Source organism: Oryctolagus cuniculus, chromosome 1, assembly GCF_051225735.1.
Source record: "Oryctolagus cuniculus isolate XC-2025 breed Fujian yellow rabbit chromosome 1, ASM5122573v1, whole genome shotgun sequence".
Classification (NCBI taxonomy): domain Eukaryota; kingdom Metazoa; phylum Chordata; class Mammalia; order Lagomorpha; family Leporidae; genus Oryctolagus; species Oryctolagus cuniculus.
In genome coordinates this window covers 197,867,277-197,894,256 of record NC_142867.1, presented here as the reverse complement: position 1 = coordinate 197,894,256, position 26,980 = coordinate 197,867,277, and the positions used below count along the sequence as shown (strand labels likewise).

Genomic DNA, 26,980 nt, shown 5'->3' with positions numbered 1-26,980 from the left:
CCTGGCTCCTAGCTTCGGATTGGTCCAACTCTGGCTCTTGCAGGCATTTGGGGAATGAACCAGCAGATGGAAGATTTCTCACTCTCTCTCTCTCTCTCTCTTTCTCTGTAACTCTGCCTTTCAAATAAATAAATAAATTATTTAAAAAATTATTTGCATGAGCCGGCGCCGTGGCTCAATAGGTTAATCCTCCACTTTGCGGCGCCGGCACACCGGGTTCTAGTCCCGGTCGGGGCGCCGGATTCCGTCCCGGTTGCCCCTCATCCAGGCCAGCTCTCTGCTATGGCCAGGGAGTGCAGTGGAGGATGGCCCAGGTGCTTGGGCCCTGCACCCCATGGGAGACCAGGAAAAGCACCTGGATCCTGGCTCCTGCCATCAGATCAGCGCGGTGCGCCGGCTGCAGCGGCGGCCATTGGAGGGTGAACCAACGGCAAAGGAAGACCTCTCTCTCTGTCTCTCTCTCTCACTGTCCACTCTGCCTGTCAAAAATAAAAAAAATAAATAAATAAATAAATAAAAATTATTTGCATGAACAAAAGCCATCCACAGGGGTTGGCCCTGTGAAGTAGTGGGTTAAGCTGCTACTTGCCATGCTGGCATCCCGTATTGGAGTGCCAGTTCCAGTTGTGGATACTATGCTTCATGTTCAGCTTCCTGTTAATGCACCTGGGAAGGCAGCAGATGGTCCAAGTGCTTGAGTGCCTGCCACCCATGTGGGAGACCAGGTTGGAGACTTTGGCTCTTGACTTTAGCCTGCCCCAGATCTGGCTGTTGCAGTCACTTGAGGAATAAACCAGCAAATGGAAAGTCTCTTTATCTGTTTCTTCTTCTCTCTCTGTCACTCTTTCTAATAAATAAATAAATCTTAAAAAAAAAAATAAAAGGATAGGGGCCAGTGTTGTGGCACAGTGGGTTAAGTCACCACCTGCAATGCTGGCATCCCATATGAGCACCAGTTCAAGTCCCACTTCCAGTCCAGCTCCCTACTAACGCATCTGGGAAAGCAGTGGAAGTTGGCCTAAGTGTTTAGGCCCCTGTCACCCACATGGGAGACTCAGATGGAGTTCATGGCTACTGGCTTCTGCCTGGTTCAGACCGACTGTTGCAACCATTTGGGGAATGAACTAACAGATGGACGATTCTCTCTCTCTCTTTCTCCCCTCCTCTTCCTCTCTCTATACAACACTGCCTTTCTTTTTTTTTTTTTTTTTTTTTTGGGACAGGCAGAGTGGTGGACAGTGAGAGAGAGACAGAGAAAGGTCTTCCTTTTGCCGTTGGTTCACCCTCCAATGGCCGCCACGGCCGGTGCACCGCGCTGATCCGAAAGCAGGAGCCAGGTACTTATCCTGGTCTCCCATGGGGTGCAGGGCCCAAGCACTTGGGCCATCCTCCACTGCACTCCCGGGCCACAGCAGAGAGCTGGCCTGGAAGAGGGGCAACCGGGACAGAATCCGGCGCCCCAACCGGGACTAGAACCCGGTGTGCCGGCGCCGCAAGGCAGAGGATTAGCCTAGTGAGCCGCAGCGCCGGCCTAACACTGCCTTTCAAATACATAAACTAAATCTTTTGTTAAAAAGAAAATAATGGATAATGGCTGAACATACCAATGAGTAAGTGGAGATGAAGATGTGCAAAGATAGAGGAAAGGATGGAAGCAGGGAAAATGCGCTGAGGAAGAGATAAAGATGGGTGGACACCACACGCTACTTCAGGCTTTGATGTGGAGCTTCTAAAACTGGAATGATAGGAACGGCCTTCTCCCTTAGCTCCCTGTTCTTGGATCTGCCATGGAGAGCGTCTGGTGCTCCAGACCCATGGATGGGAATCCATCTGGAACACTTGCGGTGATTCTACTGCAAACTCTGTACAAACATCTGCCAGACTGTGTTCTGTCACTCACAGCCCCATTTCCTCTTTCCCTCCTTACATGTGTGTTCCCCTAAATGATACTCCATGCTCAAGTGACTTATTTTATTCTCATTTTGGGGTGAAGATTCTGTTTCAGTCTTGGATCTAGGCTTCCAGTTAAGACGTGGTCAGGTATCAACAGCACAAGTGAGCAGGAGTTAGTGTTGGAGGGATAGGGTGGAAAAAAAAAAGACGATGAGTGGGTATTTAGACACATGAATGGATCTATAGATGTAAACATGGGTAGGTGGATGCGTGGATGGATGGACAGATGGATAGATGAAGAAAGATACAGGCCTACAAATCATATACTCTAAGGCTGGGAGTAGAAAACAGAATACCATCCCACTATAGTCTCTCCTGAAAGATCTTCTTTTCAGGTCTCATAGGTCAGGTCTTGCATGGAAATACCATGTATTGTCTTTGACCAACCCAGTACTCTGCCTTTCTCACTTTAGTTCTCAAAAATAACTGTAGAATGTGTTGGGAATGGGACATCTTGAGATAAGGGGGAACTGGCTGGAGAGCCCAGGCTAGAAACAGGATGTCAATGAAATCACATCCCCTGGGGTGCAGAAGCCCCTCAGCTACTGTGCAAATAGATAGACAAGATTTTATCTGCCTATGGGTATGGGGCCACGTCTCACAATGAATCTCAACTGTCTGTTACTTGAGGTCTGGATAATATTCTAGAATGAATGACTCACGGAACTCAGGAAGGTGCTATGCTTACATTTTTAAAAATATTTATTATTTACTTTTTTGTGTATTTATTAGGCAGAGTTACAGAGATAGAGGAAAAGAAATCTCCATCTACTGGTTCATTCCTCAGATGGCCTCAACAGTTGGGCTAGGCTGAAGCCAGAAGCCTGGAACTCCATCTGGGTCTCCCATATTGGTGGCAGGGGCCCCAGTACTTGGGCCATCTTCTTCTGCCTTCCTAGGCTCATTAGTGGGGAGCTAGATTGAAGTGAAGCAGCCTGGACTCAAACTGGTGCGCATATGTGATACTGGTGTCGCAGGTGGTGTGGCTTAACCAGCTGGGCAACGCTGGCACCACTTACAATTTTTTATAAAGGGTATGTATCAGGAACAGCCAAATGAAGAGGCACGTAGGATGAAGTCTGGAAGAGTCTCAAATGCAGATGTTTGTGCTGTCTCTCCCTCTCTGGGGAGACAGAGTGCGCCACCCTCCCAGCACATCAATGTGTTCACAAAGCAGGAGGTTCTATGAGCTTTGGTGTTCAGATTTTTTTTATTGTGATTTCATTATGTAGCCATTACTAAACTGTTGGACACAGGTGAATGCAATCCCCAATCCTTCTCCACTCCCTAGAGGTCGTCGTGCTGGCTCAACGTCCCCACCTCCTAGATACATAGTTGGTCTTTCTGGTAACCAGCCTCCTTCTGGAGTCATCTGATCTCTCAGGCTGAACTCTGATGTGATCCAAGCACCTAGGAAAGACACTCCTCCCATTAGTGATGCTCCTTAATCTATGATGGGATTATATCTGGATGAATCCATTATAAATTGAAAATACACTTAATACCGTTAACCTAGCAAACATCATAACTTAGCTGCCAGTACACTGTAGGGTATCAATTGTTCATCCTCATGAGACTACAACATTGCTGGCTGGGGAAAATTCAACTTAAAATATGGTTTCTACTGAAACTATATTACTTTCTTCTCTCTCTCTCTCTTTTTAAGATGGATTGATTGATAGATTTGAGAGAGGCAGTTACAGGGAGGGAGGGAGACAGAGAGAGAATCTTCCATCTGCTGGTTCACTCCCCAGATGGCCACAATAGCCAGGGCTGGACTAGGCCAATGCCAGGAGCCTAGACCACCACCTAGGTCTCCCATTTGAGCCATCTACCACCACTTTCCCAGGTGCATCAACAGGGAGCTCTATCAGAAAAAGAGCAGCCAGGGCTCAAATCGGTGCTAATATGGGATGCCAGTAAAGCAGGGGATGGCTTAACCCACTGTATCAGAATGTCAGTCCCATGTGTATGGTTTTCACATCATCAAAAGTCAGAAAAACTGTGAGTCATTGTAAGTTCCAAAGCCAGGGACCACCTATACTTGGGAAATTCCAAATGTTTACAAAGTTTTCTCAGAAACCAGCAACAAAAACCAGACAAATTCTTTATTATACGCCAGAAGACATGAAAAAGACCCAGATCTTTATTATACACCAGAAGGGAGGAAATTGCGAGACACAGATAATAAGGGAGCCGTAAGTAGGAGATAACCACAAACTCATACACGTACATTCACAGGACCCCTCCCCACCCCTGCCCAGTATGCAGGGGCTTGCTCCCCAACAGGATAACTCCGGCTCACTCTCCCCCATCCCACCTTACACACAGTCTCACACACGTGGGTCTCCTGTACCCCTGCACACACCTGCTGCTCCCAGGGATTCTGCCCACTTATCCATCTCCATCCATCCCGTGGCCTCCTGTGTGGCAGTTCTCATCTTCTTACTGGACTGATTCGCTTGCCAGGAGGGGGTAAACTGGAGTAGGAAGAGAGGGCCTAGAGGGACCAGCACATAGTTTTTCGGGAAGTCAGTGAAAAAACTGAGTCAACACTCAGGTCTGAGAATGAACCTGAGGCTGTACATGCGGCAAACGGCTGTGCCCCTCTGGTGACTAAGTTCCTGTGTGACGTTAGTGTACCTGCAGATTGTGGGTATCCCTAGGCAGTCTGCATGTGTCTGCTTGTGTGCTGTGGGCATGCCTGTGGCGTGTGCAAGTACCCAGGGTATGTAGATGAGCCTGTGCTCCAGGTGTTTCTCTATGATCCACACCTGGCTGGTCTGGAAGCCCCTGGCTGCTCTTCTCTCTGTATGCTCCGCCTCAGCTGGTCTGGGTTTCAGGGGAAGAGGTCAGTGCATGTGGGTGAAGGAGAGAGCAACACCAAAGCTAAGGCACTGGCCACAAAGGGCCTGAATCCCAGTCAGGGCTGTGGCCTTTCCACCCTTGAGTTAAGCTGGAACACTAACCCCAACCCCTCCCCAGCTCTGAGAGAGGCCAACAATTCTGAGAATTCTTGCTTCTTGGTAAGCTAACACCCAATTCCTGGGACATGTTTGGTGCCTCTTGCTATCTCTTCCTCCAAGACAGCTGCAGGGTTCTTTATCCCATGGGGGGGGGGGGGGAGTGTCTAGGTTCCTCCCTCCCGATCACCTCCTCCATCATCCAGGCCGCCACTCACCATCTTATCTCCCTTACCCTTGCCCAGTCCCTCCCACAAAAGAGCCCCTAAAACGGGTTCCCAGACATGGTCCACAGCTTCTGACCCTCACACAGGGCCCCCCAGGAAGCTGGGCTCCAGGGCTCCCTTCTCTCTGCCTCCAGGTTCACCACACTGAGGGGCCTGCAGCTCTGTGCACCCCCGGAACAGCCCTGGGTGGGCCGCATCATTCGGAGACTGAAGCGGATCTCTGCCAAGGCAAGCCTGGCCCTCCCCAGCCCTGCCTCCTGCCTCCAAGCCCCTGGCCCCAGCTTCTGCCCCTGACCCTGCCTCTCCTTCCTCCCCAGGGCAAGCACCAGAGCAGTTAGCCCAGGACAGCACCACAGGGGGCCCTGTGTCTCAGTGAGGATGTGAATCACCCCGGCCTGGGGTCGGAGGACGAGGAGGCAGGAGCAGGCTCCCAGCTCCCCTGCACCAGGCCAGAGCCAGCCAGGGCAGAGCCTGCAGTGTCGACGAGAGTGTGAACTTGAGCGAGAAGGTGGTGTGTGAGGGCACAGCTTCTCCTCACCCAGACTGCAATGTTTCCAACAACGCCACTTGACACTTAGGGATCTGTCTGCTGCCTGTACATGGCTCAAGCAGGGGAGGATGGACAGGAGAGGGAGAAACAGAGTGGAATGGAGGGCAGGGCGGGGCGGGCTAGCCATCCTTCAGCGTTCACCAAGAGCAAACCTTCACCTCATTCATTTCTGGCCCCTCCCATAGTCAATCCAGCCACAAGGCTTTTTTCTCCCCTCCCCAGACCAAGTCTGGCTCTGCACCGAGCCTTGGCTGGGACATCAGAGGCCTGGGCCAGCTATTTCCTGCTTCCTACCCCGAGTTCACTGCCCTTTATTGGCATTCCCACAGCACCTTCCTCTTCCCCAAGCTACATTTAATGATGCGATTGTTCTCTTTTGACAACCTCCTGGGGTGGAAATTGCGCCTGGCTTCTTCACCGCTGCATCTCCAAGCCCAGCTCAGTGACTGGCGCCTGGCACACACTCAGTAAACATTTGTTGACTAAATGATTGTAAAAAAAAAAAAAATCACAGGAAATGGAGCTCAGCCATGACCCTCTGGCCGTTCAGTGACTTGGCCAAGGTCACTCGGCCAACAGTTATTTCCATAGTCTGGAAATAAGTAGAATCCTACACAGGGTTCTCTCTGGGGGCCTATTCCTCCTCAGTCCAGGGTCACTGAAGCGGAGGGAGGCAGTCAAGCAAGGGCAACTGGCAGGGCAGAGACAGGGAGGAGTAGACGAGGATGGAGACACGGAACGGGGAAGCCAGTCCTGGACCAAAGCCCTTTCTTGCTGCCTAGTGCTGAAGCCTCAGCGCCGCAGAGCTGAGCTCCAAAACCTGCTCCCAGGCCCACACAGTCCTACGCCCCACTCTTCATAAAAAGCCCGCCTCTGCCCCTTTCGCCCTGGGCTCCACCTCCTAGCGGGAGCTCTTGACTCCGCCCCTTCCGGTGATAAGCAAACCCCACCCCCGGTGCGCACCGGGGTCCCTGTGACGCACTGGTAACGGTCCGTTTCCGGGGTGGAGCCAGGGAGGGCGGGAGTTTAGGCTGCACCGACCCCCTCAGCCCCCCTCCAGGTGACCCCAGCCCCTGAAACTCCTCACCCAGGGCCCCAAATCTCCCAGTCCCATGACTGCCAAACCACTCGCCCTAAATGCCTCAGGCCCCGGAGATGACCGACCTCCTAACCCATTAATTTCTGGTGCCCCCAAATCTTCTATCTCATCCAGTCCCGATGTGGCTTACTGAGGCTTCCCGGGGGGCACCTGCCTCAGATTACCTGAGAGCTAGTCAGACTCGTCCTGAAAATGACGAAGAAGGGGACCTGGGGCTGGGGCGGGGGTGCTCCTTGATCCAACCATGCCGCCCCCCAGGAGACGCTCGGAGCCCAGGACATGCCGGGATTGAGGAGATACGAGGTGGCGCTGGAGGCGGAGGAGGAGTGAGTGGAGGCGGGGTTCTGCGGAGGAGGAACCAGGAGGCTCCGGGTGGGGGAGGGTGCGAGCCGTCCGGGGGCGGGAGGGGCGGGGCCTTGAGGGGGCGTGGGCTACGAGGGAGCCGCCCTCGCCAGGCTGGGCGGAGCCTTGCCCGAGGGGCGGGGTCTGTGGGGGTCAGCCCCGCCCGCCCGGCCCTGCTCGGCCTTCTCTCTGCAGGATCTACTGGGGCTGTTTCTACTTTTTCCCCTGGCTGCGAATGTGGCGGAGAGAACGAAGGTGAGGGGGCTGCGGCGCTGAAGCCCCTCCCCAGGTGTGGCCGAGGGTCGAGTCTCAGCAGACGGACTGGGGCGGGCGGGAATCCGGGAGCCCTCGCCCCGCCTCATGGCCGTGTCGGGTCGCCCCACAGTTCTGCACACCCGCGGGAGCAGAAGCTGGAGCCTCTGCGGGGTCTAATGAGCTGTCTGTCGAGCGGCCTGGGCCCTGCTCCCTCGCGTTCCGGTCGTGGCCTCCATTGCCGCACTCCCGCCGCCGCTGCCCAGGCAGCCGGTGCATTAAAGATTTAAAACGAAGCCCACCGTCCTGCCCTCCTGACTCTGCCGCCGGTGCCGCCGTTCGGGCTGGGAGCCCTTCTCCACACTGGCTGTGTGCGTCCTTACTGACAGGGCCTCCTTGCATGTCAATGCTCAGGGTCAGGCCTGCTGGTACTGTCAGCGCCTCCCCACCAAAAAAGCCAAACAAACGAAGCAAACAAAAAGAACCAGCACCCATCACCATGCACTCAGTGTGTCCTAGCCTGGCCTTCCTCCCGGCCTCATCCTCAGTGCTGTTACCACCTAGGTATCCTCCTGGCCAGGATTTTGCCAAGTGTCTGAAGAGTCTATTTGGGAGCAGCTATAAACCTTTTTAAGCCAGAACTGTAGGAAGTAGACTGAGGGAGGGTGGGGGGTATTCCTGAAAGCTAGCTGCCAGCCACAGGGGTGTGACTTTGCTACCCCAACTCCTGGGTCCTCCTGTTTGACCCTAAGTTAGAGCTACTTGGGATCAGCCCACCTAGCAGTTCTTGCTGCTTGCCTAGGGCAGTCTGAAAGCACTGCTCCCTGCTCCCCATCAGCCAGTACCCTGCTGGGAGTCAGGGACTAGCCCCACCACCAGAGAAGGGCACCAGAGGACGAGGTTAGAGACAGCCTGGTTTCTACTGGCACCAAGTCTGGCTCTGTGCCCGGAGCTGTCCCTGCTCCAGCAGGTTGGGACTGGGAGAAGACTTGGCCTTATCTTTGAAAAGGTCAAAGGAAAGAGATAGGTGCACACCTAGAAGAATTTGTTTCCTAGGAAAGACCAGAGTGTTGGCAGGAGCTGACGGAGGTCCATGACAAGGGGGTGGAACCTGGGAGATTTTCTGATGTCTCCACCCAGGCCCTGGGACATAAGTGGACTTGGGAATGGGAGGAGGACCCTAAGGCCTCTGGCACTAGAAGTTCCAGATGAATGACCTCTGGGTTGTGGTCATCTTCAAAAAATGTACCCAAACTCTTGAGCCATTTCCTCATATCTATGTCAGAGCCCTGTCCAGCCGGGGGCCCTTACCTCCCCATATCACTATCAGAAGACCTGAGGGCCCCCTAAGACAAATTCCACAGGGAGGGGCCGTCAAGCCAGGGAGGAGACGTCCAGGTCTTCAGTGTGGAGGGGACTAGCCCCTGTCCTGGGACCCAAAGTCCCTTGTGATTTTTGAAGCAACCCACAGCAGGAAGGGCTACTCAGAGTAGGTGCGAGTCCTATCCCAAAAGAAGACCTACCCCATAGAGGATGGCTGGTCCCAGGGCAGAAGACCGCACAAGGCAGAGCGCTGGATTATTAGGTTATGACTCAGTTTATGTCTCAGAGCAGAACAGGCCATGAGGATTGAAATCCCCAGACCAGGAGTGGACATTCGTCAGGGAGCCAGCGGCAGTAAACAGCAGCATGCCCCCTCCCTAGGCATTTTCCAGCTTCCTGGAAAGTGCTGGATCAGGAGGGGTAGGAGGTTTACACTGGGGGAAGTGGGATGAGGGGAGCCGGGCAATGGAAGATGGGATGCAGAGGGGCCAGGGGTTGGAGACGTGGGTATTGCTGAACTCTGGTGGAGAGCAGGGATGTTCCTCCAGGCCCGCAGTGGAGGCTGGAACTTGAGAACAAACGAAAAGTAACTGAGCTCTTGAGTTTGACTTCTCCAACAAGCTAGGGACTGAGTCTGCAGCCTCCAGGCCCCTACTGACAAGAGGCTGGCATTCCTGGAACAGGCTGAGGCAAAAACAGGTGAGATTTCATGAACTTTTCACCTGTTTTTGTTTTGCTTTTAAGTTTTCCTTTTATTTATTTTATAATTTGTAAAGGCATAGTGAAAAAGAAAGAGATTCTCCATCTGCTGGTTCACTCCCAAATGGCTGCAACAGCCAGGTCTGGGCCAGATTGAAACCAGGAGCCAAAACTTCATCCAGGGCTCTCACATGGGCAGCAGGGGCCCAAGCACTTGGACCATCCTCCACTGCTCTCACAGGCAGATCAGCAGGGAGCTGAACTGGAAGCAGAGCAGCCAGGACTCGAACTGATGCTCTAATATGGGATGCTGGCAACACAAACAGTGGCCCAACCCTCTGTACCATAACGATGGCCACTTTTACCTGTTTAGACAACAGCAGCCTGGCACCAGAGAGCTTTCATCTTTCCTTCTCATCCACCTCAACTTTGCTCCCTCTCTCTTCTTCCTGGAGGAAGAAGCCCCCTCAGCATCCCCAGGGCCTCGTCGGCACCATCAAAAAGGGCCTCGTCGGGATGGTGCTGTGAGTTAAGTCACCACTTGGGACGTCCACATCCCATATCAGAGTGCCTGGCTACTCCGCACTTCTGATCCAGCTTTCTGCTAATGCATCCTGGAAAGCAGATGATGGCCTAAGTACCTGGGTCCCCGCCGCCCATGTGGGAGACTAGAGTAGTTTGCCTGGGTTCAACCTTGCAAACCCCTGGCTGTTGTATTTGGGGAGTGAACTAGTGGGTGGAAGATTAGATAGATAATCTCACTCTGCCTTTAAAATAAATACAGCTTTTAAAGGGGGGTGGACTTCTCCTAGCTTCCCAGAATATGGCTGGCCTTAGCCAAGACCCCTCCTGAGCCAGAGGACTGCTTTGGGGACCAGTCCCCACCATTTCTCCGATAAGACAGACAGGCCAGGGCAGGAAATGGGGAGGGGAAAATGAAGGCAAGTTGATACTGGCCTGTTCTCTTCTCCCGTGCCACCCACAAGTCCCCCACGAGAGTCTGTGTGTGCCAGCAGGACTGTCTGATGTCCGTGGAAACACAACCGTGTGAGAGGGACTTCGTAGCTGGAGTGGTGTCATTTTTTGTCCGAGGCTGTCTGATCGTGGGTGTGACTTTGTGAGGCTGACTGAGTGATCAAGGTGTGACTGTGAATGTGCAGCTGTGTACGCATGAGCGTGACTGTCTCTCACTGGATGCCACTGCGGATCCTCGGCTGCCCTTAGTCACTGGGCCAGCAGTCCCCACATCCTGCACTGCCCTTTCCCCAGCTTCTCCGTTCAGGGCTTAGGAGCACATGGGAAATGGCAGCCCTAGAAGAGGAAGGGGTCTGTGACAACAGGCCAAGAATTAGGACCCAGGAGTGTCACAGGATAAGCAAGGCATCTCCACCTGCCTCTGACTCACCCGGTGCCTCAGGTAAAAGGCGCCCAGATAAAAGGTACAGGAGGAGGAGAGAGTAGGAAGTGTCTAGGCTGAGCAGCATGGAGGGGTGTTCACCTACCAGCAGGCTCCTGCTGCTGCTGTTGCTCCTGAGCCTGGACCCTGGAGCAGGTGAGTACGCGGGGGACACAGGTCTGGGGATCTGGGTGAATGCGATGAAGGGAAAGGGGCCCAGCAAGTCCAGCTCCAGCTGTCCGACAGAGGGGTTCTGGGTCTGGGCCCATCTGCATGTGTGCTGCATTGTCCCCTAGTGTTGATACTGCCACCCAGCACTACCTGCTGTACTCAGCTCTACCGACAGCCACTGTCAAACAAGCTACTGAGGAAGGTCATCCGGGTGGAACTGCAGGAGGCTGATGGAGACTGTCACCTGCAGGCTTTCGTGTGAGCGCTAACCCCACCCCGATCCCTCCAACTCTGACCTCAGCCCGATCCCCGACGCTGAGCCCAGCCCCAGACCCCACTACCAATTCGGACACTGACTCAGGTGTTCATCTGACCCCTGCTCCTAAGCCTGGGACACTACCCACAACCCCAGGTTATGGTCATGGCTTTGGACCCTTCCCTTCCCAGGCTTCATCTGGCTCGACGCAGCGTGTGCATTCATCCCCAGAACCGCAGCCTGGCTCGGTGGTTCGAGCGCCAAGGGAAGAGGCTCCAGGGGACTCAACCTGATTTCTGGGTTGCTAGGGAAAATGGGTTGGAGCCCCACAAAGCCCCAATAAAGCAACATTAGACAAGAATCTCTGTGTGTGATCTGCCAAGAACTTCTTCACTCTCTTTATTTGCACCTTCACAACCCTTGCAAGAGGTAAGGCCAAGAGTGAAGGACCTACACACACTCCCCAAGTACCTCCATACATACATACATACATGCATACATGCAGAGAACACAGGTTCCCTGCCTCACATACTCTTGGTCACACATGGATACAGACATCCACATCTACACATGTTCGTCAGGTAGACCTCCAGCTCTGGAATGAAATCAGCAGTCCAGGCACCTTTCAGCCTGCAAGTCTGGAATATGGGGTCTCCCAGAAATGGCCTCCAAGCACAGCTTCCAGCTGAGACCCCCTTCCACGGAGGTCTACTGTCCTGCCTGGGTTCTAGCTGTCCATCCATCTGCGCCAGCAAGACAGAGTTATAGGTAGAATCAGCTAAAGCCCTCCTGGGTCTTCTATAGGTTTGGAGCTCCTAGAAGAAGCAAGAGGCAAATTGTGAGACATCAGGACTGGGTCTGGGCCTAGACACTCTGGAAACTGCCCGAGTGGTCCAGGTGTGACTGAATGTGTCAGCTTTGATCTAAGGTACTCCAAGAGAAAGGATGACTATCCAGTTCTGAGTCTAACACCCTGAAAATGGGGGAGGGGGGGTCCTAGTGAAGTACCCAGATAGAAAGGAAAGGGACCCGCTGCTGAGCCCAGGGACTCAAGAATGGAAGGCCTAGGCCCAGCACAGTGGTGTAGGGGGTAAAGCTGCTGCCCGCAACACCAGCATCCCATATGGGCATTGGTTCATGTCCTGGCTACTCCAGTTCAGCTTCCTTCTAATGTGTCTCCTTTGGCACCCACATGGGAAACCTGCAGGAAGTTCCTGGCTCCTGGCTTTGGCCTGGGCCAGCTCAGGCCATTGTAGCCCATTGTAGTCATTTGGGGAGTGAATCAGCGGGTGGAAGATTCTTTTCTCTTTCTCTTTCTCTCTCTCTCTCCCTCCCTCCCTCCCTTTCTCCCTCTCTCCCCTCTCCTCTCTCTAGCTCTACCTTTAAAATAAATAAATTAAAAAAAAAAAAAGTCCCAAGCTCCAACCTAAACATAAGAATGAGAACACCCAACTCAGATTCTCAACACCTATAAAATGACTAAGATAGCTGGCTCTTTACCCAGAGCCTCTGAAAATGGGGGCACCCATTTCCAAGCCCAAACCTCCAAATCTCCTGGAAGTCCTACTAACCTGGAAGCTTGTCCACTGGAATCATCGGGGCCAAGAACCCAGGCTTTGGGGGTCCATCCTTCCCACTCCATCTCAGCCTCAGCCTGGGGCGTAAAAGGCAGCTGTCTCAATGTGGGACAGCCCCGTCTCCTCCCAAAGGGTTTTTAGTAAGGGTCAGGAAGGGAATCAGTGAGAATCATGACGTAGAATGGGGAGGGGTCAGCTGAATCGGTTTCGGTGGGCAGTCACGAGGGTGAGGACGAATGTGATCTCTGAGTAGAACAACTGTGGGGATCTGAGGCTGAGGGACCAGTGGCAGTCACTTACCACAGCCCTACTGCCAGAGCCCCCGCTGCCAGTCCCAGGAAAGAGAGGATTCCCAAAGACACCAGCACAGCCACATACTCCAGGGGGTCCCTGTGATCTGAGGAGGGCCACATGCCATTGAGAAGGAACCTCATCAAGCTTGCTGCCCCTCCTCCCTGGGGCTTTCCACCCTCTACAACCTTTGCCCACCCGCCCAAGCTCACCAAGTGGCCGCGGGTCTGGCTGGAGGGAGGACCGTGGAGGAGCCGGGCTGTCGACCCGAGGATCCACCTCTGGTTGCGTGTGTACCTGGGTCCCAGGTGCTATCTCCTTCGTCAGGGGCCCTGAAGGAACACAAGACCTGAGAAGTGTCCACGTGAGCAGTAGGTCAGGGGCCAGGTCCTGGGGATGGGCAAGGGCCCCAGTGGGACACAGGGTGCCAAGGAGGTGGAGCCTGAAAGGCTGTGGTCAGTTGCTGGGGTCCTAGCTTGGAGTAAAGGCTTTAATCACAGGAACGGGGAGGAGGAGCAGGGCTTAACCTGAGGCAGGGCTACAGGCCTAGGACAGCAACTGCAGCGCCTGCGCGGGTAGGGCTGTGCTAAGGCCGCCTGCCTTCTGCAAACCCTTCCAGCTGAGGGATGCTTTGGGGTAGCACCTCTGCCCTTGGCTTTTCACTTTGTCTCTCACCAGCACTTGGAGTTCCCCAGGCTTCCGGGCTCCAGGCACTCCAGGTGCCAGCGTCCAGAAAGTCCCGGGCACTGACGCGCACGGCATGGGGCAGCCCAGCCACAGCGTCGGTGATCACCTCCTCCAATCCCACCGGCTCCACCTGGGGGTGAAGATGGTTCCTCTGTGTGCTATCTAGGCTGTGGGAGCACAGCCCACCAACCCAGTCCTCATCTGCAAAGAGCTCCCGTTCCTCCCAGCCTGGTGGAGCTGTCTAGACTTCACCTGGGGACCACTTAGTGCTTGGAAGTCGGTAGTAAAGTAGTGAGTACTTAAAGGCAGCTGGTGCCCAGACTGCCTGGCCTCAAATCTTCGCTAAACCACTTACTGGGTGAACTTTGGGCCTCCTAGTGCCCCAGTTCATTTGTAAAATATATAAATACCTAATGAATAAGCCTAAATGAGATAATGTAGGTACAATATGCATCATGGACCTGGCAGGCAGACAGCACTAAACAAATACTGGTTATTATCTGATGCTGCCGCTCCCCAGACCTGATGCCAACCAATCTTATCTCCAGAGGTGGAATTCACTATCAACTGAGTGATGACTGTTTATGTAAAGATGTGCCTCTGGGTGGAAGGCACTCCCTTTCTTCGAAAAGTTGTTTTTTAAAAGGCACTGCTGTCTTCCCGCAGCTGTGGGCTTATATTATCGTTACAGCCCTGCAGGGCAGAGACTGTCCCCTCTGCAACCCCAACACCCAGCACAAAACCTGGCCCACGGGGAGCACATGAGTATGTGTGCATGCGAGTGTGAGTGTGTGTGTGTGTGTGTGCAAGCACACGGAATGCACCGTGGGGGTGGGCATGCATCAGTGAACTGCCCGAAACAGAAGCTACACAAAACACGTAGGATCATGAAAACAAAGTGCATTCCAACTTAGAACCCTGCACTGCGGTCCTTACCGTGGACCAGGCTAGATGCTGCGCTGGGCGGTACTGCAGCCGGAACTTGAGCAAGAAGTGGGGCTGGCGGGGCCAGGAGGCAGGGTATGTCCAGCTGGCACGCAGGCGTCTGGGGTAACCGGGTACAGACTCCACCCGCAGCCCCTGGGGTGGGTCAGGGCGCACTGGGGGTGGCAAGGCACAAAGGTTAAGCGACAGACATCTTTCCCACCATTTCCAGGACGTGTGCTTAGTCAGGTGTTTCCAAGAAGGGAAATCTTCAACTTGATCATTCATTAGGCTCAGTATCTGTCATCCTTATAAAAGAAGCTGAGATCTGGGGTTGGGGGTTTTGAATTGAGTGAATAATTCTTTCCTTCCAAGGAAGATGAATCGGCCCAATTCTAGCCAGAGTTTTACTGCTCTCCTCCCTCCCACACACAGATCAAGAGGCAGGGGCTTCCCTTGGGTAGGAAGCACATGAGAGATGATGCTTTCAGCTCAGGGCCTAGAAACAGGGATCAGCCCCGGGGCTAGGCTGCGAGGAAGGACCTGTGGGCAGCGGCAGCAGCTCCAGAACGAGTGCCACGTGGCCCCTGGGCTCTGATCCCTTCGACTTCTTAGTCTCCAGGGGTCATCTATGTGTGAAATGGAGTCTGTGAGGAGAGGGAACTCTTTAGAAGCTGGGGTGGGGTGGGGGAGAGGCGTCTGAGTCTGTGGGCGCCTCTGTGATGGGCATCTAGGGGAGATCCGGCTGGGTACTCACAGATGTTCTGCAGGCTCACGTCCAGCAGCCGCGTGCTGGCACCCAGTGGGTTCACCTCGGTCACATTAATCCGGTACTGGCTCCAGAACTCTGCCCCATGGACCACACAACGGGCAGCCCCTACGGGGTCCTGTGGGCATGGCCAGGGCCCTGTGGATGGACTCATCCTAGGAGCAAGGATGTGGTCTTGGTGCTTGGAAATAAATGCCCATCGTGGGTCCCAGCTGGAGCCCCCAGTCTCTCCCACTTGTCCTACCTCTGACCATCAGCTCCTGGAATGGTCTTCTTCCTGAGGGGAAGGGGTCATCTAAGGACAGGAAGGACAAGAGGGCCCTCCGCCCTCTCTGAGGCTGTCCTCAGGACCCCCTCCCTGCCTCCTGTACCCACATGGAGCCAGCACCCCCCAGTGTACAGGCACACACATCTGGTCGTGCACACACCTGTAGGAGGTGAGGTAGCGGGTGGGTAAACCGCTGACCTGGCTGGAACTCCAAGTGCAGGAGAAGTTCTCATAGTCAGTTGCTTGGCAGGAGACAACAGGGCGGGCTGGGGGATCTGGAGGCAGAGGGTGCAGCTGGAGACTGGGCCGTTCTCGGGGCCCAGATTCCCTCAGGAGCACCACGCCTCATCACTGCCATCCTCCCCAACTTACAGCCCAGCTGCAGGGTCACCATGCCCCAAAGTGCCCCATCCAGGGTCCGGCAGATGTAGTTGCCCTCGTCAGTGTGGCCTACGTGGGTCAGGACCAATGCATGTCCCAACCCAGAATCAGGTCCCTGGAGCAGCCTTGGCTCCCCGTCCCGAAACCAGGACACCAGGGCCCTGGAGGTGAGATAAGATGAAGACAGAAAATTTAAAGTGTACGTCAGATCATGCCACAGCTCCGTGGGCTTCTAGTTGCACCTGCAATACAACCCAAATTGCTTACACTGGCTCATTAAGCCCCTCGCATGCGATCGAGCCCCTGCCTTCCTCTCCTTCTCCAGCTTCTACTTCTCTCCCCTCATCCACTGCACTCCGGTTACACTGGTTTCCTTCTGAAGTGCTGAGTTCACTCCCATCTCAGGGTGCTTGTACTAGCTGTCCCCTCCACCAGGGATGCTTGCACCCTAATCTGTGCATAACTGCTTCCCTCCTGACCTTCAGAAATCAGTTGCAATGTCGCTTCCTCAGAGTGACTTTCCCTGATTACCAATAAAAAGTAACCACTCAGGGGAGGGCTGTCAGGCCGAGCGATTTAGACACCACATCCCCAGGGCTAGCATTATGGCGCAGTGGGCTAAGCTGCCAGCATCTAATAGGAGCTACAGTTCAAGCCCTGGCTGCTCCACTTTTGATCCAGCTCCCTGATAATGGGCCTGGGAAAGCACCAGAAGTGCTTAGGCCTCTGCCAACCACGTGGGAGACCCAAATAGAGTTCCTGGCTCCTGGCTTAGGCTTGGCCCAGCTCAAGCCACTGTAGCCATTTGGGGAGTGAACCAGTGGATGGAAGATTTCTCTCTCTTTGCTGTTCAAATAAATAAAGACTTTTTAAAAAAAATCTCATATTGGAGTGCCTGGGTTCAATATCTGCTTCTAGCTCCTGACTCCAGCTTCTTGTTGATGCAAATCCCGGATGGCTCATGGGGAGACCTGGACTGAGTTCTCAGCTCCCAGCTTCAGCTCTGTTGTAGGAATCTGGGGAGTGAATCAGGGGATTGGGAGTTCTCCTGCTCTCTTTCACTCTCTCTCTCTCTCTACCCCTCTCTCAGTAATAAAGGAGCAGGCATTGTGGTGCAGCAGGTTAACCTGTCACTTGGAACACTCACATCCCAGATAGGAGTGCCTATACAAGTATTGGCTACTCTACTTCTTTTTTTTTTTTTAAGATTTATTGTATTATTTATTTGAAAGGCAGAGTTACAGAGAGGCAGAGGCAGAGAAAGAGAGGTCTTCCATCCGCTGGTTCCTCCCCAAATGGCCGCAACAGCTGGAGCTGCGCCAATCAGAAGCCAGGAGCCAGGAGCTTCTTCTAGGTCTCCCACATGGGTGCAGGGGCCGAAGGACTTGGGCCATTTTCTACTGCTTTCCCAGGCTCATTAGCAGGGAGCTAGATAGGAAGTGGAACAGCTGAGACTTAAACCAACACCCGTATGGGATGCTGGCACTGCAGGCAGCAGCTTTATCCACTGTGCCACAGCGCCAGCTGCTGGCTACTCCACTTCTGATCCAGCTCCCTGAAATGCTTCCTGGGAGGCAGCAGACAATGGTTCAAGTGCCTGGGCCCCTACCATACATGTGGGAGACCCGGATGGAGTTCTAACTCCTGGCTTTAGCTTGGCCAGCCCTGGCTATTTCAGGCATTTGAGGAGTGAACCAGCAGACAGAAGTGATCTCTCTCTCTCTCTCTCTCTCTCTCTCTCTCTCCCTCTAAAAATAATATATTTTTTTAAATAGTAATCACTCAGGGCCAGCACTATGCACAGTGGATAAAGCTGCTGCCTGCAGTGCCAGCATCCCATATAGGCGCTGGTTTAAGTCTCAGCTGCTCCACTTCCTATCCAGCTCTCTGCTAATGAGCCTGGGAAAGCAGTACAATATGGCCCAAACCCTTGGTTCCCAGCACCCACGTGGGAGTCCCAGATGAAGCTCCTGGCTTCTGACTTCAGACTGGCTCAGCTCTGGCCATCGCAATCATCTGAGGAGTGAACCAGTGGTAGAAGCTCTCTCTTTCTGTCTCTCCTCCTCTGTAACCCTTCCAAATAAATAAATAAATAAATCTGTTTTAAAAAATAGTACCACTCAGCGCTCTCTTCCACAAGACTTTCTTTACGTTTCCTGTCCTCCAGGTATTACCTGGCAGGATTCTAACTGCTTACCTGTCTTCCCCACAGAATGTATGCACCTTGCATGGATTGTGCCCTGCCACATCCCAGAGCCTAGACTAGACCAGGCACTTAGCAGGTGCTCGATACATACAGATCAGTTGAATCTGGACAAAGAGGTACAGATTATAGACAGGGATGGGAAGGGATGTGAGGACACGGGACAAGGGACATGAGGACTGGGCAGGATCAGGAAAGGGTCAGGTGTCAGACAGGTGGGGCACTTACCCAGCAGTCACTCCGGGGCAACACAGCAGCACAGACTTGCCAGGCTGCCCATACTGGACCCCTGTGGAGGGCACTTCTGAGGTGAGGCTCTTCCTTTACAAGCCCCCACTCCCCCTCCACACACCCACACCCACACTCTGTAAGAATGACAGGGTAAGGACCCGAGTGGGTCATGTGACAATCTGGAGACAGAGATCAGAGGACAGGATACAGGGGGGACCCAGCTTGGTGGTCAGAGTTGGGAGACACAGTTAGGCATGGGAAGGGGCCACAGCAAGGGCAGCAAGTCACAAGTCACAGCCCAGGGTTCTCACCTTGGGGGCCCCAGGCCTGGGGGCAGGGGGAAGAGGCAGACACCAGGGCTGTAGCCACAGCCACCAGGACCCTGCTCAGCCCTGAGCAGCTGCTGCTCATCTGTGGAGGGGAGAGGCAGCGTCAGGGATCCCCCACCCCACAGTGGGAAGCAAAACCCTGGCTCCTCCTGCGGGAAACTGAGACTTCCTAGGAGGAAAACTGAGGCACCAAGTGGAGTCAGGGCACCAGAAATCATCGGGGGATCTGACTTGAGGTCCCCTTTCTCACCATACACCCATTGCCATGCATGTGCCTGTACACACGAACACAAACACACATACACACACACCCTCACCCCCTCCATCTCAGTCCTGGGCTTAGGGCCCAGAACAAAAGCCGGAGGCGACAGACTGCGCCAGCAACCACCCCCCACACCGCCCTTGGCGCCCACCCCTGGCACTAAGTACTGGCAGGGGCTCAGCCACTCCCATTAACCCCTCCAATGTAGCTGCTGGGATTTCAGCATTCTTCCTCACCTGCTCCAGGGCTAATCACCACCTCGGTCTAATCTGGGTCAGGCTTTATCAGCTGGGATGGGGGGGGCCGTCATGCTGGGCCTGAACCCACCCTGTACGCCCACCATGAGGCTTAGCCCTGCTCTGGCTGCCAAGCCTCCGGCCTGGGCCTGTCTCCTTGCTTTGACTACTTGGGCCACTTGAATGGGCCTGGCTTGAAATCTGGTCTCAAGCCTGCGAGGCTGGATGGGGCTAGGGTGCGGGCTGGGACTGCAGCGCTAAGCGGATCCAGATGCCCTGGCTGCTGCCAGAGGCTGGGAGCGGGCAAGGCGCCAGCAGATGGAGATGGAGACAGGGTGGCGGGAAGGGGAGAGGAGAGGAGGCTGAGAGGAGCTGGGAGCCTGCAGGGACAGGGGCCTGGCCTGGGGGCCACAGCACCGAGAGATAAACACTCAGTTTCGGGACAGGGAGGCAATGAGAAGGAGCTCAACAAGGGGAGGACAAAAAGTCCCTAGCAAAGTGTGCATGTGGGAGGTGATGGTGGGGGCGCTAGGAGAGAGGAATCCTGGAGCTGGGGGTGGGCAGGAGCAGCGGGAGGAAGGCACTAGGGAAGCGGCCATAGGAAAGGAAGGGGCAGATGGGAGACGGCCCTGACCAAGAGCAAGCAGAGGAAGAGGAAGACCCCTCCAGAGCAGAACAGGGCAGGGGGGAGCCTCCACGTGTCTAGGTGGCCCACCCCTGGCCACCCCACCCCACCACTCCCCAGTCACATTGACCACGCTCAGCCCCGCCCTACCTCGCTGGTCCCAGTGGCTGAGTATTCATGGCCTCCAGGACTTCCTCCCACCAGCCACAGCACAGGGCTGCTGTTCCACTCTGTTCTGAGACCCCAGAACCATCCCCTCCTTCCCCCTCCACGCCCCGCCCCCTCTGGGTCCCACAGCTCAGCCGCCCCTAGCCAGGCCCCCCCTCCCCTTCCCCCCTCCTCCCTCCTCCACTCCTACCCAAGGCCCTGGGAAGGGAAGAGGCCTCCCCCTAGTCTGGAGAGGAAGCCACAGACGGAGCCCAGGCCAGCAAGAGGGAGAGGAAGGTTGCTTATGTCCCTGTCAGTGAGATTCCCTGTGTTTTCACTGAGCCCGGACTCATTAGGCACCATGAACAAAAAGATACTCCCCTGAACACACACGTGCATACAATTAAAAAAAAAAAAAAGAGCCAAACCGGGCTCCTTTCTTTAGGCCACAGCTGGCTGTGTTTTGAGGGGAAGGGAGGCCCAGGTTGGGGGTATAAGGAGAAGCCTACAAGGCCACTTCTCCCTCCCCTGGAAGTTCCAGCCATTTCTCCCCCTCTCCCTCCGCTCTTTGGGCCCCAGCACCAGGAAATGCCTTCGGTCCCTTGGTGCCAGATACACAAGACCCACACTTACTTACCCTCAGACTCTCAGATAGCCAGTCACACCAATACCCAGACACCCTCACTCCGACTCAGACACACACTTCCACACACTCACAACAGCCACACACGTGCTCCGTCCCCAGGACGGGCCCACAGCACCACCTGGAAGCAGCTCCTCATGGTGCAGCAATGGCAGATGGGCGTCTCATCACTGTTCCAAGCCCCTAGGTAGCCAAAGAGACCAGGGCAAACAGGCAAGTCAGGCAGAGACAGGGAGCAAGAGAGGCAAAGCTAGAAACAGGGACAGGGAGCCATCTGGGGAAACGAACCCGTGAGAGACACACAGAGATCTCTCACTGGGAGAGAAAAAGAAACAGAACCAACTGAGCCAGGTGGGGCCGGGGACCAGCCAGGAGGAATTTTGAGCAGAAGAGGGAGGGGCAGCAGAGTGTGGGGATGGGGCTGCCTAGGCTGGACCCGAAGCAGACAGGTCAGTCCCGTTAGGGTTCAAATGGGTCCCCAGGTGGGAGCGCTGCTCTATACACACTCACACACACACAACTCCACGTTAGGACACAGGACACACACATAGTCACAAGTTTCACTGTTGTTCTGCTACTGCTGAAGTCACGCCTTGGCACACACGGACCCAACCACCCACTCGCAGCTGGCACACGGTCTTAAACTCCACGGAGCCCTTCCCCAAACACATCCCCGCTGTGGGCTGCCCCCTCATACACAAACACACGGCCCAACCGCACCAAACACTGCCCACAGACACACCCGTAACCCCGCACTCCCGCGGCCACAAGCATGCACGCCGACACACGCAGTCACGTTAGCTGACAGCCTGTCCAGAGTCTCCCACGCTGACACCGTCACACGCGGACACACTGACAGGCCGTCGGTCACTCGCGAACCCTCAGATCCTACACCGCCCTGCCCCGCCCCCTCCTGGCCAGACTTCGCGGTCGGCACCGTCCCGCCCCACCAGGCCTCACCTTCCGCGGCCGCCGCCGCCAGCGCCCTCCGCCCTCGCCCTCGCCCTCGCCCTCGCCCTCTGCCCCGGCCTCGACTCCCTCCCGCCCTGGGCCCCCGCAGCGGGGGCGGCTCCGCCCAGGCGCCAATGGAAGGAGAGGGGTGAAATAGGGGGGCTCCCGGCCCATTGGAGCCGCCAACTGCCAATCACCTCCACCCCCACCTCTGCCGGACACTTCCTGTCCCGTCCCGGACCAACACGGCTGCAGAGGACTGAGTGTAGAGCTGGCTTTCTGGGTCCTGGCCTGAAAGCTTGTCCTCCCTGAGACAGCAGGACTGAAACAGTACCCTTCCTCTTCCTGCTGAGCACAAAGCCTCGAGTTAAGAAGCCCTAGGGCAGGTGACTGGAGGAGCCGAAGGTGCCCCAGACTGCGGATAAGATAAGGAAGGAGTACTGGTGTTGCAAGCAGCGCTTCTCAAACTTGCTGGATATTGTGCTTTCAAACTGAGCAAGCCCCACCCTTTACCAGTTAAATCGGAATCTCTGGAGGTTGGACCTAGGCACCAGTAGTGTGTAACACGCAAAGGCAGCCGAGCAGAGGTGGAAGGTTGGGGGTGTGTGTGTGTGTGTGTAGCCGTAAGGAGCCAGCACCCAGCTCAGGGAGATGTGGACTGCCTGCTTCCTCTCCTTCAGAGCAGGGCAGCACTCTCTGGTCTCAGGGAAGAAACACCCTGGACTGAAAGGCAGGCAGCCAAGGCCCTGCGCCAGGTCCACTGTCTAGGCTTAGTGCCATTTCCCCACCCAGTTCCCCCTGGGACAAGAGTAGAGACAAAGAGCCTTCCGGCCATCTCTGCATTACTCACAAGCCCGACCTGCACCTGAAAGTTTGGTAGACACCAGGTGGCATTCAGGTCCCCTTTGGCCACATGGCCTGTTGTCCCCCACACTGTTGCACAACCTTGCAGAGGGACAGGTCCAGGGGGGAGGGTGTCAACTCAGGGTCATTCGGTCATTCTGGGACCCATGCCCTCCTCCCAGATCCTGGGGCTCCTAACTCTGGAAGCTCTTCTGTCCTGTGCAATGACTGGGGCACAGGGGAGCACAGAGCCTGCACGTACTGAACATGGCAATCTGGAGAAGCCAAGGACACTGACACAAAGCCACGTACACGCTTCCTACTCACCCCTTTGGCCCCTGTGGGCTGGAGCACAGCCAAGCTGTAGCCACTCACAAAGCCAGGATTCTGGCCAGCAGCCAAGGGTCTGGCCACTGACCACTGGCAGCAGGATCCTGCTCACCCACTCTCCACCAAACCCTCAGGCCCCGGCTTGGTGAGCTGACACCCTAGGGGTGGTGGTGACGGTGCTCGGGCTTCCCCAGAGCCTCAACCACAGCTAAGAACACAAAATTTTTTTAAATGTACTAAACTGGAATGCCATTTATACCATAAGAAAGAGAACCTATAGGCCAGGTGTAATACTGAATATTAATTTTGTTCAGCGATTTGGGGTGGATTTTTTGCATCAAGTTTTTGCAAATCTGTAGGCAAAGAAATTGTGGCCAGAGCGGTGCCTTTCATCCGTAACCCCAGGTCCCTGAAGATTCGGTTTCATACCCCTCTGGTGTCAACAGTATGTGATTAAAGTTGGAGAGGCACAATTTTATTGATGTTTCATCCACACAAACTCTAGGCTCCAGGTCCCTCAGGCAGAAGGACTCAAGGCCCTGTGGTCAGTGTGGTCGGGTGACGGCCGCAGTCTCCTTGTCCTTCTGCCTCAGGCGGTAATGAACCTCAGGAAGTGCCCTTAGTCTCTCTGCAGCCTGGAAGGGGGACAAAAGGCAATCAGGGAGGGGTAAGGGCTGCACCCACAGTGTGGGAGGGAGTTCTGAAGGAGGGCCTGTGGGGCTGGGGAGACGAGGGAGGGGGTAAGGACTGCCCAAGTCCCTGGAACGAGCAGGAGCTGTGTAGCTCCTGAGTCCCGAGGAAGGCCTCCTTGAGGAAGTGGGAAACAAAAAAAAGAGGGAGGGTGGAGACCCAGGGTGCTGCAGGTCCTGACCTGCTCAGGAGTGAGGTCCCTCTGAGCCTGAGCAAGCATTTCGTAGCCAACCATGAATTTGCGGACAGTGGCAGAGCGGAGCAGCGGAGGGTAGTAGTGAGCGTGCAGCTGCCAGTGGTCCCAGGCGGCCCCAGCCTCTGACCCTGTGGGAGCTCCTGACAGGAAGAAAAAAAGGCAGAGATGATACAGAGGGCTCTTTCTCAGTTCTTCAGCCTAGTCCCTACCCCCAAGCCAACCAGGCCAAGCAGCCGAAACTACATCTCCCAGCATCCCCTGCCAGCCATTAGAAAGCACATCACTGCCCAGAGCAGGGACGCTGGGAGTGTGGGTGGTGCTGCTCACTCTCACTCCCAGCATCCACCTCACTCCCAGCATCCCCGCTCCGGACACTTCCCCCAGCAGGTGTCTCAAGACCCGCCAGGGGTTGTAGTCCACTGGGCTGGGCCCCAGGAGCCCAGAAATAGAGTTTTAGCATTATACATAGGTTCTCAAAAAGCCTCACCATGCCAGCCCATGGAGTAGGGAAAGGAAGTCTCAAACAGGTTGTCGTACTTGGTCAAGAGCTTCTTCATGATGGAGGCCAGATCTGGAATCAGAGCCTGACACTCAGCCCGAAACCCAGATCCTGGCCCTACCAGAGCGCCCCGGGTCCAGCGCCTAGCCCCAGGGTCCTAGTTGGGAGACTCACCATCGCGCTCAGTGGGTGTCAGCTCAGGCAGCCGCCGCACATGGCGACGGGGCAGCAGCAGTGTCTGGAAGGGCCACACTGCCCAGAAGGGGACCAGCACCAACCAGTGCTCGCTGGTTAGGACCAGACGGTCCTGGGCAGACAAAACAGTTATTAAGGTGTGTGTGTGTGTGTGTGTGTGTGTGTGTGTTTGTGTGTGTGTTTTGGGAGTAGAAAGGGATCAGCAAATAGGCAGAAGAAAAGAATGTACGACGCATGTGATAGGTTCTCACCACCTCTGCCACTACCGCTCATCTAAACCATCATCAATTTCCCTTTAGATAATGGCTGGGGCCTCCTAAGCAAGTCTCCCTCACACACCTCTCTCTTTCGGGGGTAAGGCCAGGGATTCCTTGGGGAAGAGGGACGGGCTCTCCCCCACCTTCCGGAGCAGCTCCTGGCGGCCATACTCCATCAGCAGAGGCTCTCCGTGTTGACTGTGATAGGCCCGCTGAGATCTCTCCTCGCGCTGGGCAATATCTGGCAGGAAGCTGCTGGCCCACACCTGTCCAAGGGCAGGAGCAGAGAAGAGTGGACAGTTCCTTCACCTCCAAGTCTGCATATTTTCTTTGTACCATCCCTTAATCTAGTTCTCCTGCCCACAATGCTGGCTTGAACCCAGCCAAAAAAAACTCACTGAGACACTCACCTGGCAGTGAGGGTGGGGATTGGAACAGCCCATCATGGCTCCTTTGTTTTCAAAGATCTGTCAGGTGGGGGTAGGGGGCTTTAATAGCCAAAAAGACATCAAGTGAACCCCCTCCTGACCACACCCTGTGGAAACAGGAATGCTACTTCCCAGAACCAAAGCTGCACCACCCCCTCCTCGGCCCATCCAGGGGAGGGGGCGCCCTTACAGACCTGCACCCAAGGGTACTGAGTACCCAGATCCTCTGTGACTGAGGCCCATGCATCGACGACAGCCCGGATCTCAGGGACTGACATGAGTGGCAGCGTCACATCCGACCAGGGGTGGAAGCACATGACCTTACTAGGTGGTGAGGGGAAGGGGTGACAGAGGGACAGGGCTTGTCTGCGCTGGGACCAACCCCAGTGCTCAACCTCAGGCTGAAGGTTTTCAGAGAGGAAATCCATAGTTACCAAACTCCTCGGGCAGCCTGTGCTTGGAAAAGCGGGTGATCGCTGGGTCCTGAAATAAAGAGGGCAGCACTCTCTACGGCAGAAGTCCCCCCCAGGGGCCTAGCCCCCACTCCCCAACAGTGCCTCGAGCCAGGTTACCTGGATTAGGGGCATCAGGCTGCAGAGCTGGGAAGTCGTTGTCAAACAGGAAGGTGCCATCATAGTTAGGATTCACCTACTGACAAGGATGGGCTACAGGCATTCCACTGCCCCACGCCACAAACCATGTGGTGGAGCTGGAGGGCTGACCAGACTCCAGGGGGTGGGAAAGGCCCACGGCGCCTGTGGGTGAAGGGCAGCTCTAAGGGGAACCCCTGTCCCCGGCCCAGCCAGGCGCAGCCTCCACAGGCTTACCTCTCCATTGGCCCGGGTGGCCCCGGGACACAGAGGGTTGAGGGGGTCGTGGCGGGGCACTGTCTTCAGAGGCTCAGGCTCCACTTGCCCCTGCCAGGGCCGCTTCATGCGGTGAGCTGACACCAGCACCCACTCATCCTGCAGCGGGTTGTAGCGGATATGCTGATGCTCTGAGGACAGAAGGGTCAGGATCAGTCAGCAAAGCTGTCACGCTTCTCCCAGCAGCACGAGCTGGGGGGGGGGGGGTGCTCTCAACCCCGACCCGCTCAGGAGCCACAGGCCCGGAATTAGACCTTGGCAGTGTCGGCCTGCAGCGCCTGCAGGGGCGTGTCTCTTTGCCCCGCCGGCCTTGCTTGGGGTGGGCGCGAGGACTTTTTAAGGAAGCGAAGGGACAGCCTGCGTCCCAGCGAGTCCCGGCCGCCCTGCAATTACCGCTTGCCCGGAAGGCTGTTTTCGTGGCGTCTGCCTCTGACGCCTGCTGGCGCTGCTCGGAGTCAGTTCCGCCGCGCGACATGAGTCTACCTCGGGGATCTTCTGGAACGCGAGCAAGGCTGCGCCTCGCCCTTCCATTTCTTGGTCTGCCCCGCCCCGACACGCCTCGCCCCCGGTGATTGGCCAGGCGCCAGCACGTGACTGCCTGAGGGTGCCGCCCGGCCACCTAGGGGCGGGGCTCAGGGTAGCTGAGGTCTTTGATGATCCCCCCTGCCCTAGGCTGGAGCCATGACCCTGTGAATGCCGCTTATTGCAGAGTCTTCTACTCTAGGACACTTACAGACTTCTTTTCTGCATTCAGTCATCCGTTTGGTCATTCATTCAGCAAATATTTACCGAGCATCTACCGTGTGCCAAGCAGCTTGGCTCTACGTGTGACAGCCCTGGGTGCACAAATCAGGCATGACCTCTGCCCTCTCAAAGCTTACAGTCCAAGCCCAGCGAAGGTCTCACTTTGGAGCCACAATC

General features: G+C 55.4%; 4 protein-coding genes and 1 long non-coding RNA gene across 31 annotated transcripts; 2 read left to right on the top strand and 3 right to left on the bottom strand.

The window, feature by feature from the left end:
* Positions 1-3,144: 3,144 nt before the first annotated feature.
* LOC103351777 (uncharacterized) lies at positions 3,145-7,102 on the bottom strand. The gene is made up of 3 exons (XR_519485.5): positions 6,957-7,102; positions 4,322-4,453; positions 3,145-3,363 (listed from the first exon to the last, which is right to left on the bottom strand). It is a non-coding gene; the product is annotated as an uncharacterized LOC103351777 (long non-coding RNA).
* Positions 6,683-7,682, top strand: LOC108176349 (uncharacterized). 2 transcript variants are annotated; one of them, XM_017340707.4, is made up of 4 exons: positions 6,683-6,753; positions 7,051-7,118; positions 7,330-7,389; positions 7,520-7,682. In XM_017340707.4, exons 2-4 carry the CDS (start codon positions 7,072-7,074, stop codon positions 7,674-7,676), a joined length of 264 nt encoding a protein of 87 aa, XP_017196196.1. In that variant the 5' UTR covers positions 6,683-6,753; positions 7,051-7,071; the 3' UTR covers positions 7,677-7,682. The 2 variants fall into 2 exon arrangements, with proteins under 2 accessions (XP_017196196.1, XP_069909765.1); XM_070053664.2 differs by lacking the exon at positions 6,683-6,753 and having other exon boundaries at positions 6,979-7,118.
* CCL27 (C-C motif chemokine ligand 27) lies at positions 7,014-11,592 on the top strand. 2 transcript variants are annotated; one of them, XM_089318313.1, is made up of 3 exons: positions 7,014-7,118; positions 11,101-11,233; positions 11,423-11,592. In XM_089318313.1, coding segments are annotated over exons 1-3 (297 nt in total). In that variant the 5' UTR covers positions 7,014-7,117; the 3' UTR covers positions 11,586-11,592. The 2 variants fall into 2 exon arrangements, with proteins under 2 accessions (XP_089174439.1, XP_002707984.1); XM_002707938.6 differs by lacking the exon at positions 7,014-7,118 and adding an exon at positions 10,678-10,960.
* Positions 11,593-11,594: 2 nt separating this feature from the next.
* Positions 11,595-22,214, bottom strand: IL11RA (interleukin 11 receptor subunit alpha). Of its 17 annotated transcripts, none has more exons than XM_051844486.2 (13): positions 21,965-22,214; positions 18,874-18,973; positions 18,560-18,620; positions 16,120-16,289; positions 15,908-16,022; positions 15,724-15,756; positions 15,468-15,634; positions 14,723-14,886; positions 13,775-13,916; positions 13,312-13,431; positions 13,109-13,205; positions 12,803-12,885; positions 11,595-12,046 (listed from the first exon to the last, which is right to left on the bottom strand). In XM_051844486.2, the coding sequence occupies exons 2-13, from the start codon at positions 18,971-18,973 to the stop codon at positions 12,030-12,032; spliced, it is 1,269 nt and encodes a 422-aa protein (XP_051700446.1). In that variant the 5' UTR covers positions 21,965-22,214; the 3' UTR covers positions 11,595-12,029. The 17 variants fall into 17 exon arrangements, with proteins under 17 accessions (XP_051700446.1, XP_051700425.1, XP_089174389.1 ...); XM_051844465.3 differs by lacking the exon at positions 21,965-22,214 and adding an exon at positions 21,765-21,818; XM_089318263.1 differs by lacking the exon at positions 21,965-22,214 and adding an exon at positions 21,765-21,818 and having other exon boundaries at positions 15,946-16,022.
* A 1,167-nt stretch (positions 22,215-23,381) lies between these two features.
* Positions 23,382-26,605, bottom strand: GALT (galactose-1-phosphate uridylyltransferase). Of its 9 annotated transcripts, none has more exons than XM_089318291.1 (11): positions 26,453-26,605; positions 26,021-26,190; positions 25,766-25,844; positions 25,628-25,676; positions 25,388-25,517; positions 25,176-25,232; positions 24,909-25,031; positions 24,488-24,620; positions 24,302-24,385; positions 23,800-23,954; positions 23,382-23,563 (listed from the first exon to the last, which is right to left on the bottom strand). In XM_089318291.1, the coding sequence occupies exons 5-11, from the start codon at positions 25,508-25,510 to the stop codon at positions 23,474-23,476; spliced, it is 765 nt and encodes a 254-aa protein (XP_089174417.1). In that variant the 5' UTR covers positions 25,511-25,517; positions 25,628-25,676; positions 25,766-25,844; positions 26,021-26,190; positions 26,453-26,605; the 3' UTR covers positions 23,382-23,473. The 9 variants fall into 9 exon arrangements, with proteins under 9 accessions (XP_089174417.1, XP_008270812.3, XP_017196213.1 ...); XM_008272590.5 differs by having other exon boundaries at positions 25,766-25,841; XM_017340724.4 differs by having other exon boundaries at positions 25,766-25,841; positions 26,314-26,487.
* Between the last annotated feature and the right edge of the window lie 375 nt (positions 26,606-26,980).

Excerpts from the sequence above, each read along its gene's own strand:
- IL11RA (XM_070053618.1), bottom strand. Across the intron at positions 15,757-15,907 it reads CGCTACCTCACCTCCTACAG|GAAGAAGACCATTCCAGGAG; the intron begins GTGTGTGCACGA and ends CCTTCCCCTCAG. Across the intron at positions 12,886-13,108 it reads GCTCTGGCAGTAGGGCTGTG|GCTGAGGCTGAGATGGAGTG; the intron begins GTAAGTGACTGC and ends TTTACGCCCCAG.
- LOC108176349 (XM_017340707.4), top strand. The coding sequence starts at position 7,072 with ATGCCGGGATTGAGGAGATACGAGGTGGCGCTGGAGGCGGAGGAGGA. Across the intron at positions 7,119-7,329 it reads GCGCTGGAGGCGGAGGAGGA|GATCTACTGGGGCTGTTTCT; the intron begins GTGAGTGGAGGC and ends TTCTCTCTGCAG. Across the intron at positions 7,390-7,519 it reads ATGTGGCGGAGAGAACGAAG|TTCTGCACACCCGCGGGAGC; the intron begins GTGAGGGGGCTG and ends GTCGCCCCACAG.
- GALT (XM_008272590.5), bottom strand. The coding sequence starts at position 26,534 with ATGTCGCGCGGCGGAACTGACTCCGAGCAGCGCCAGCAGGCGTCAGAG. Across the intron at positions 25,842-26,020 it reads CCACCCGGGCCAATGGAGAG|GTGAATCCTAACTATGATGG; the intron begins GTAAGCCTGTGG and ends CCTTGTCAGTAG. Across the intron at positions 25,032-25,175 it reads ATCCCCACCCTCACTGCCAG|GTGTGGGCCAGCAGCTTCCT; the intron begins GTGAGTGTCTCA and ends GCCCTTGGACAG.
- CCL27 (XM_002707938.6), top strand. The coding sequence starts at position 10,891 with ATGGAGGGGTGTTCACCTACCAGCAGGCTCCTGCTGCTGCTGTTGCTC. Across the intron at positions 10,961-11,100 it reads GAGCCTGGACCCTGGAGCAG|TGTTGATACTGCCACCCAGC; the intron begins GTGAGTACGCGG and ends ATTGTCCCCTAG. Across the intron at positions 11,234-11,422 it reads TGTCACCTGCAGGCTTTCGT|GCTTCATCTGGCTCGACGCA; the intron begins GTGAGCGCTAAC and ends TTCCCTTCCCAG.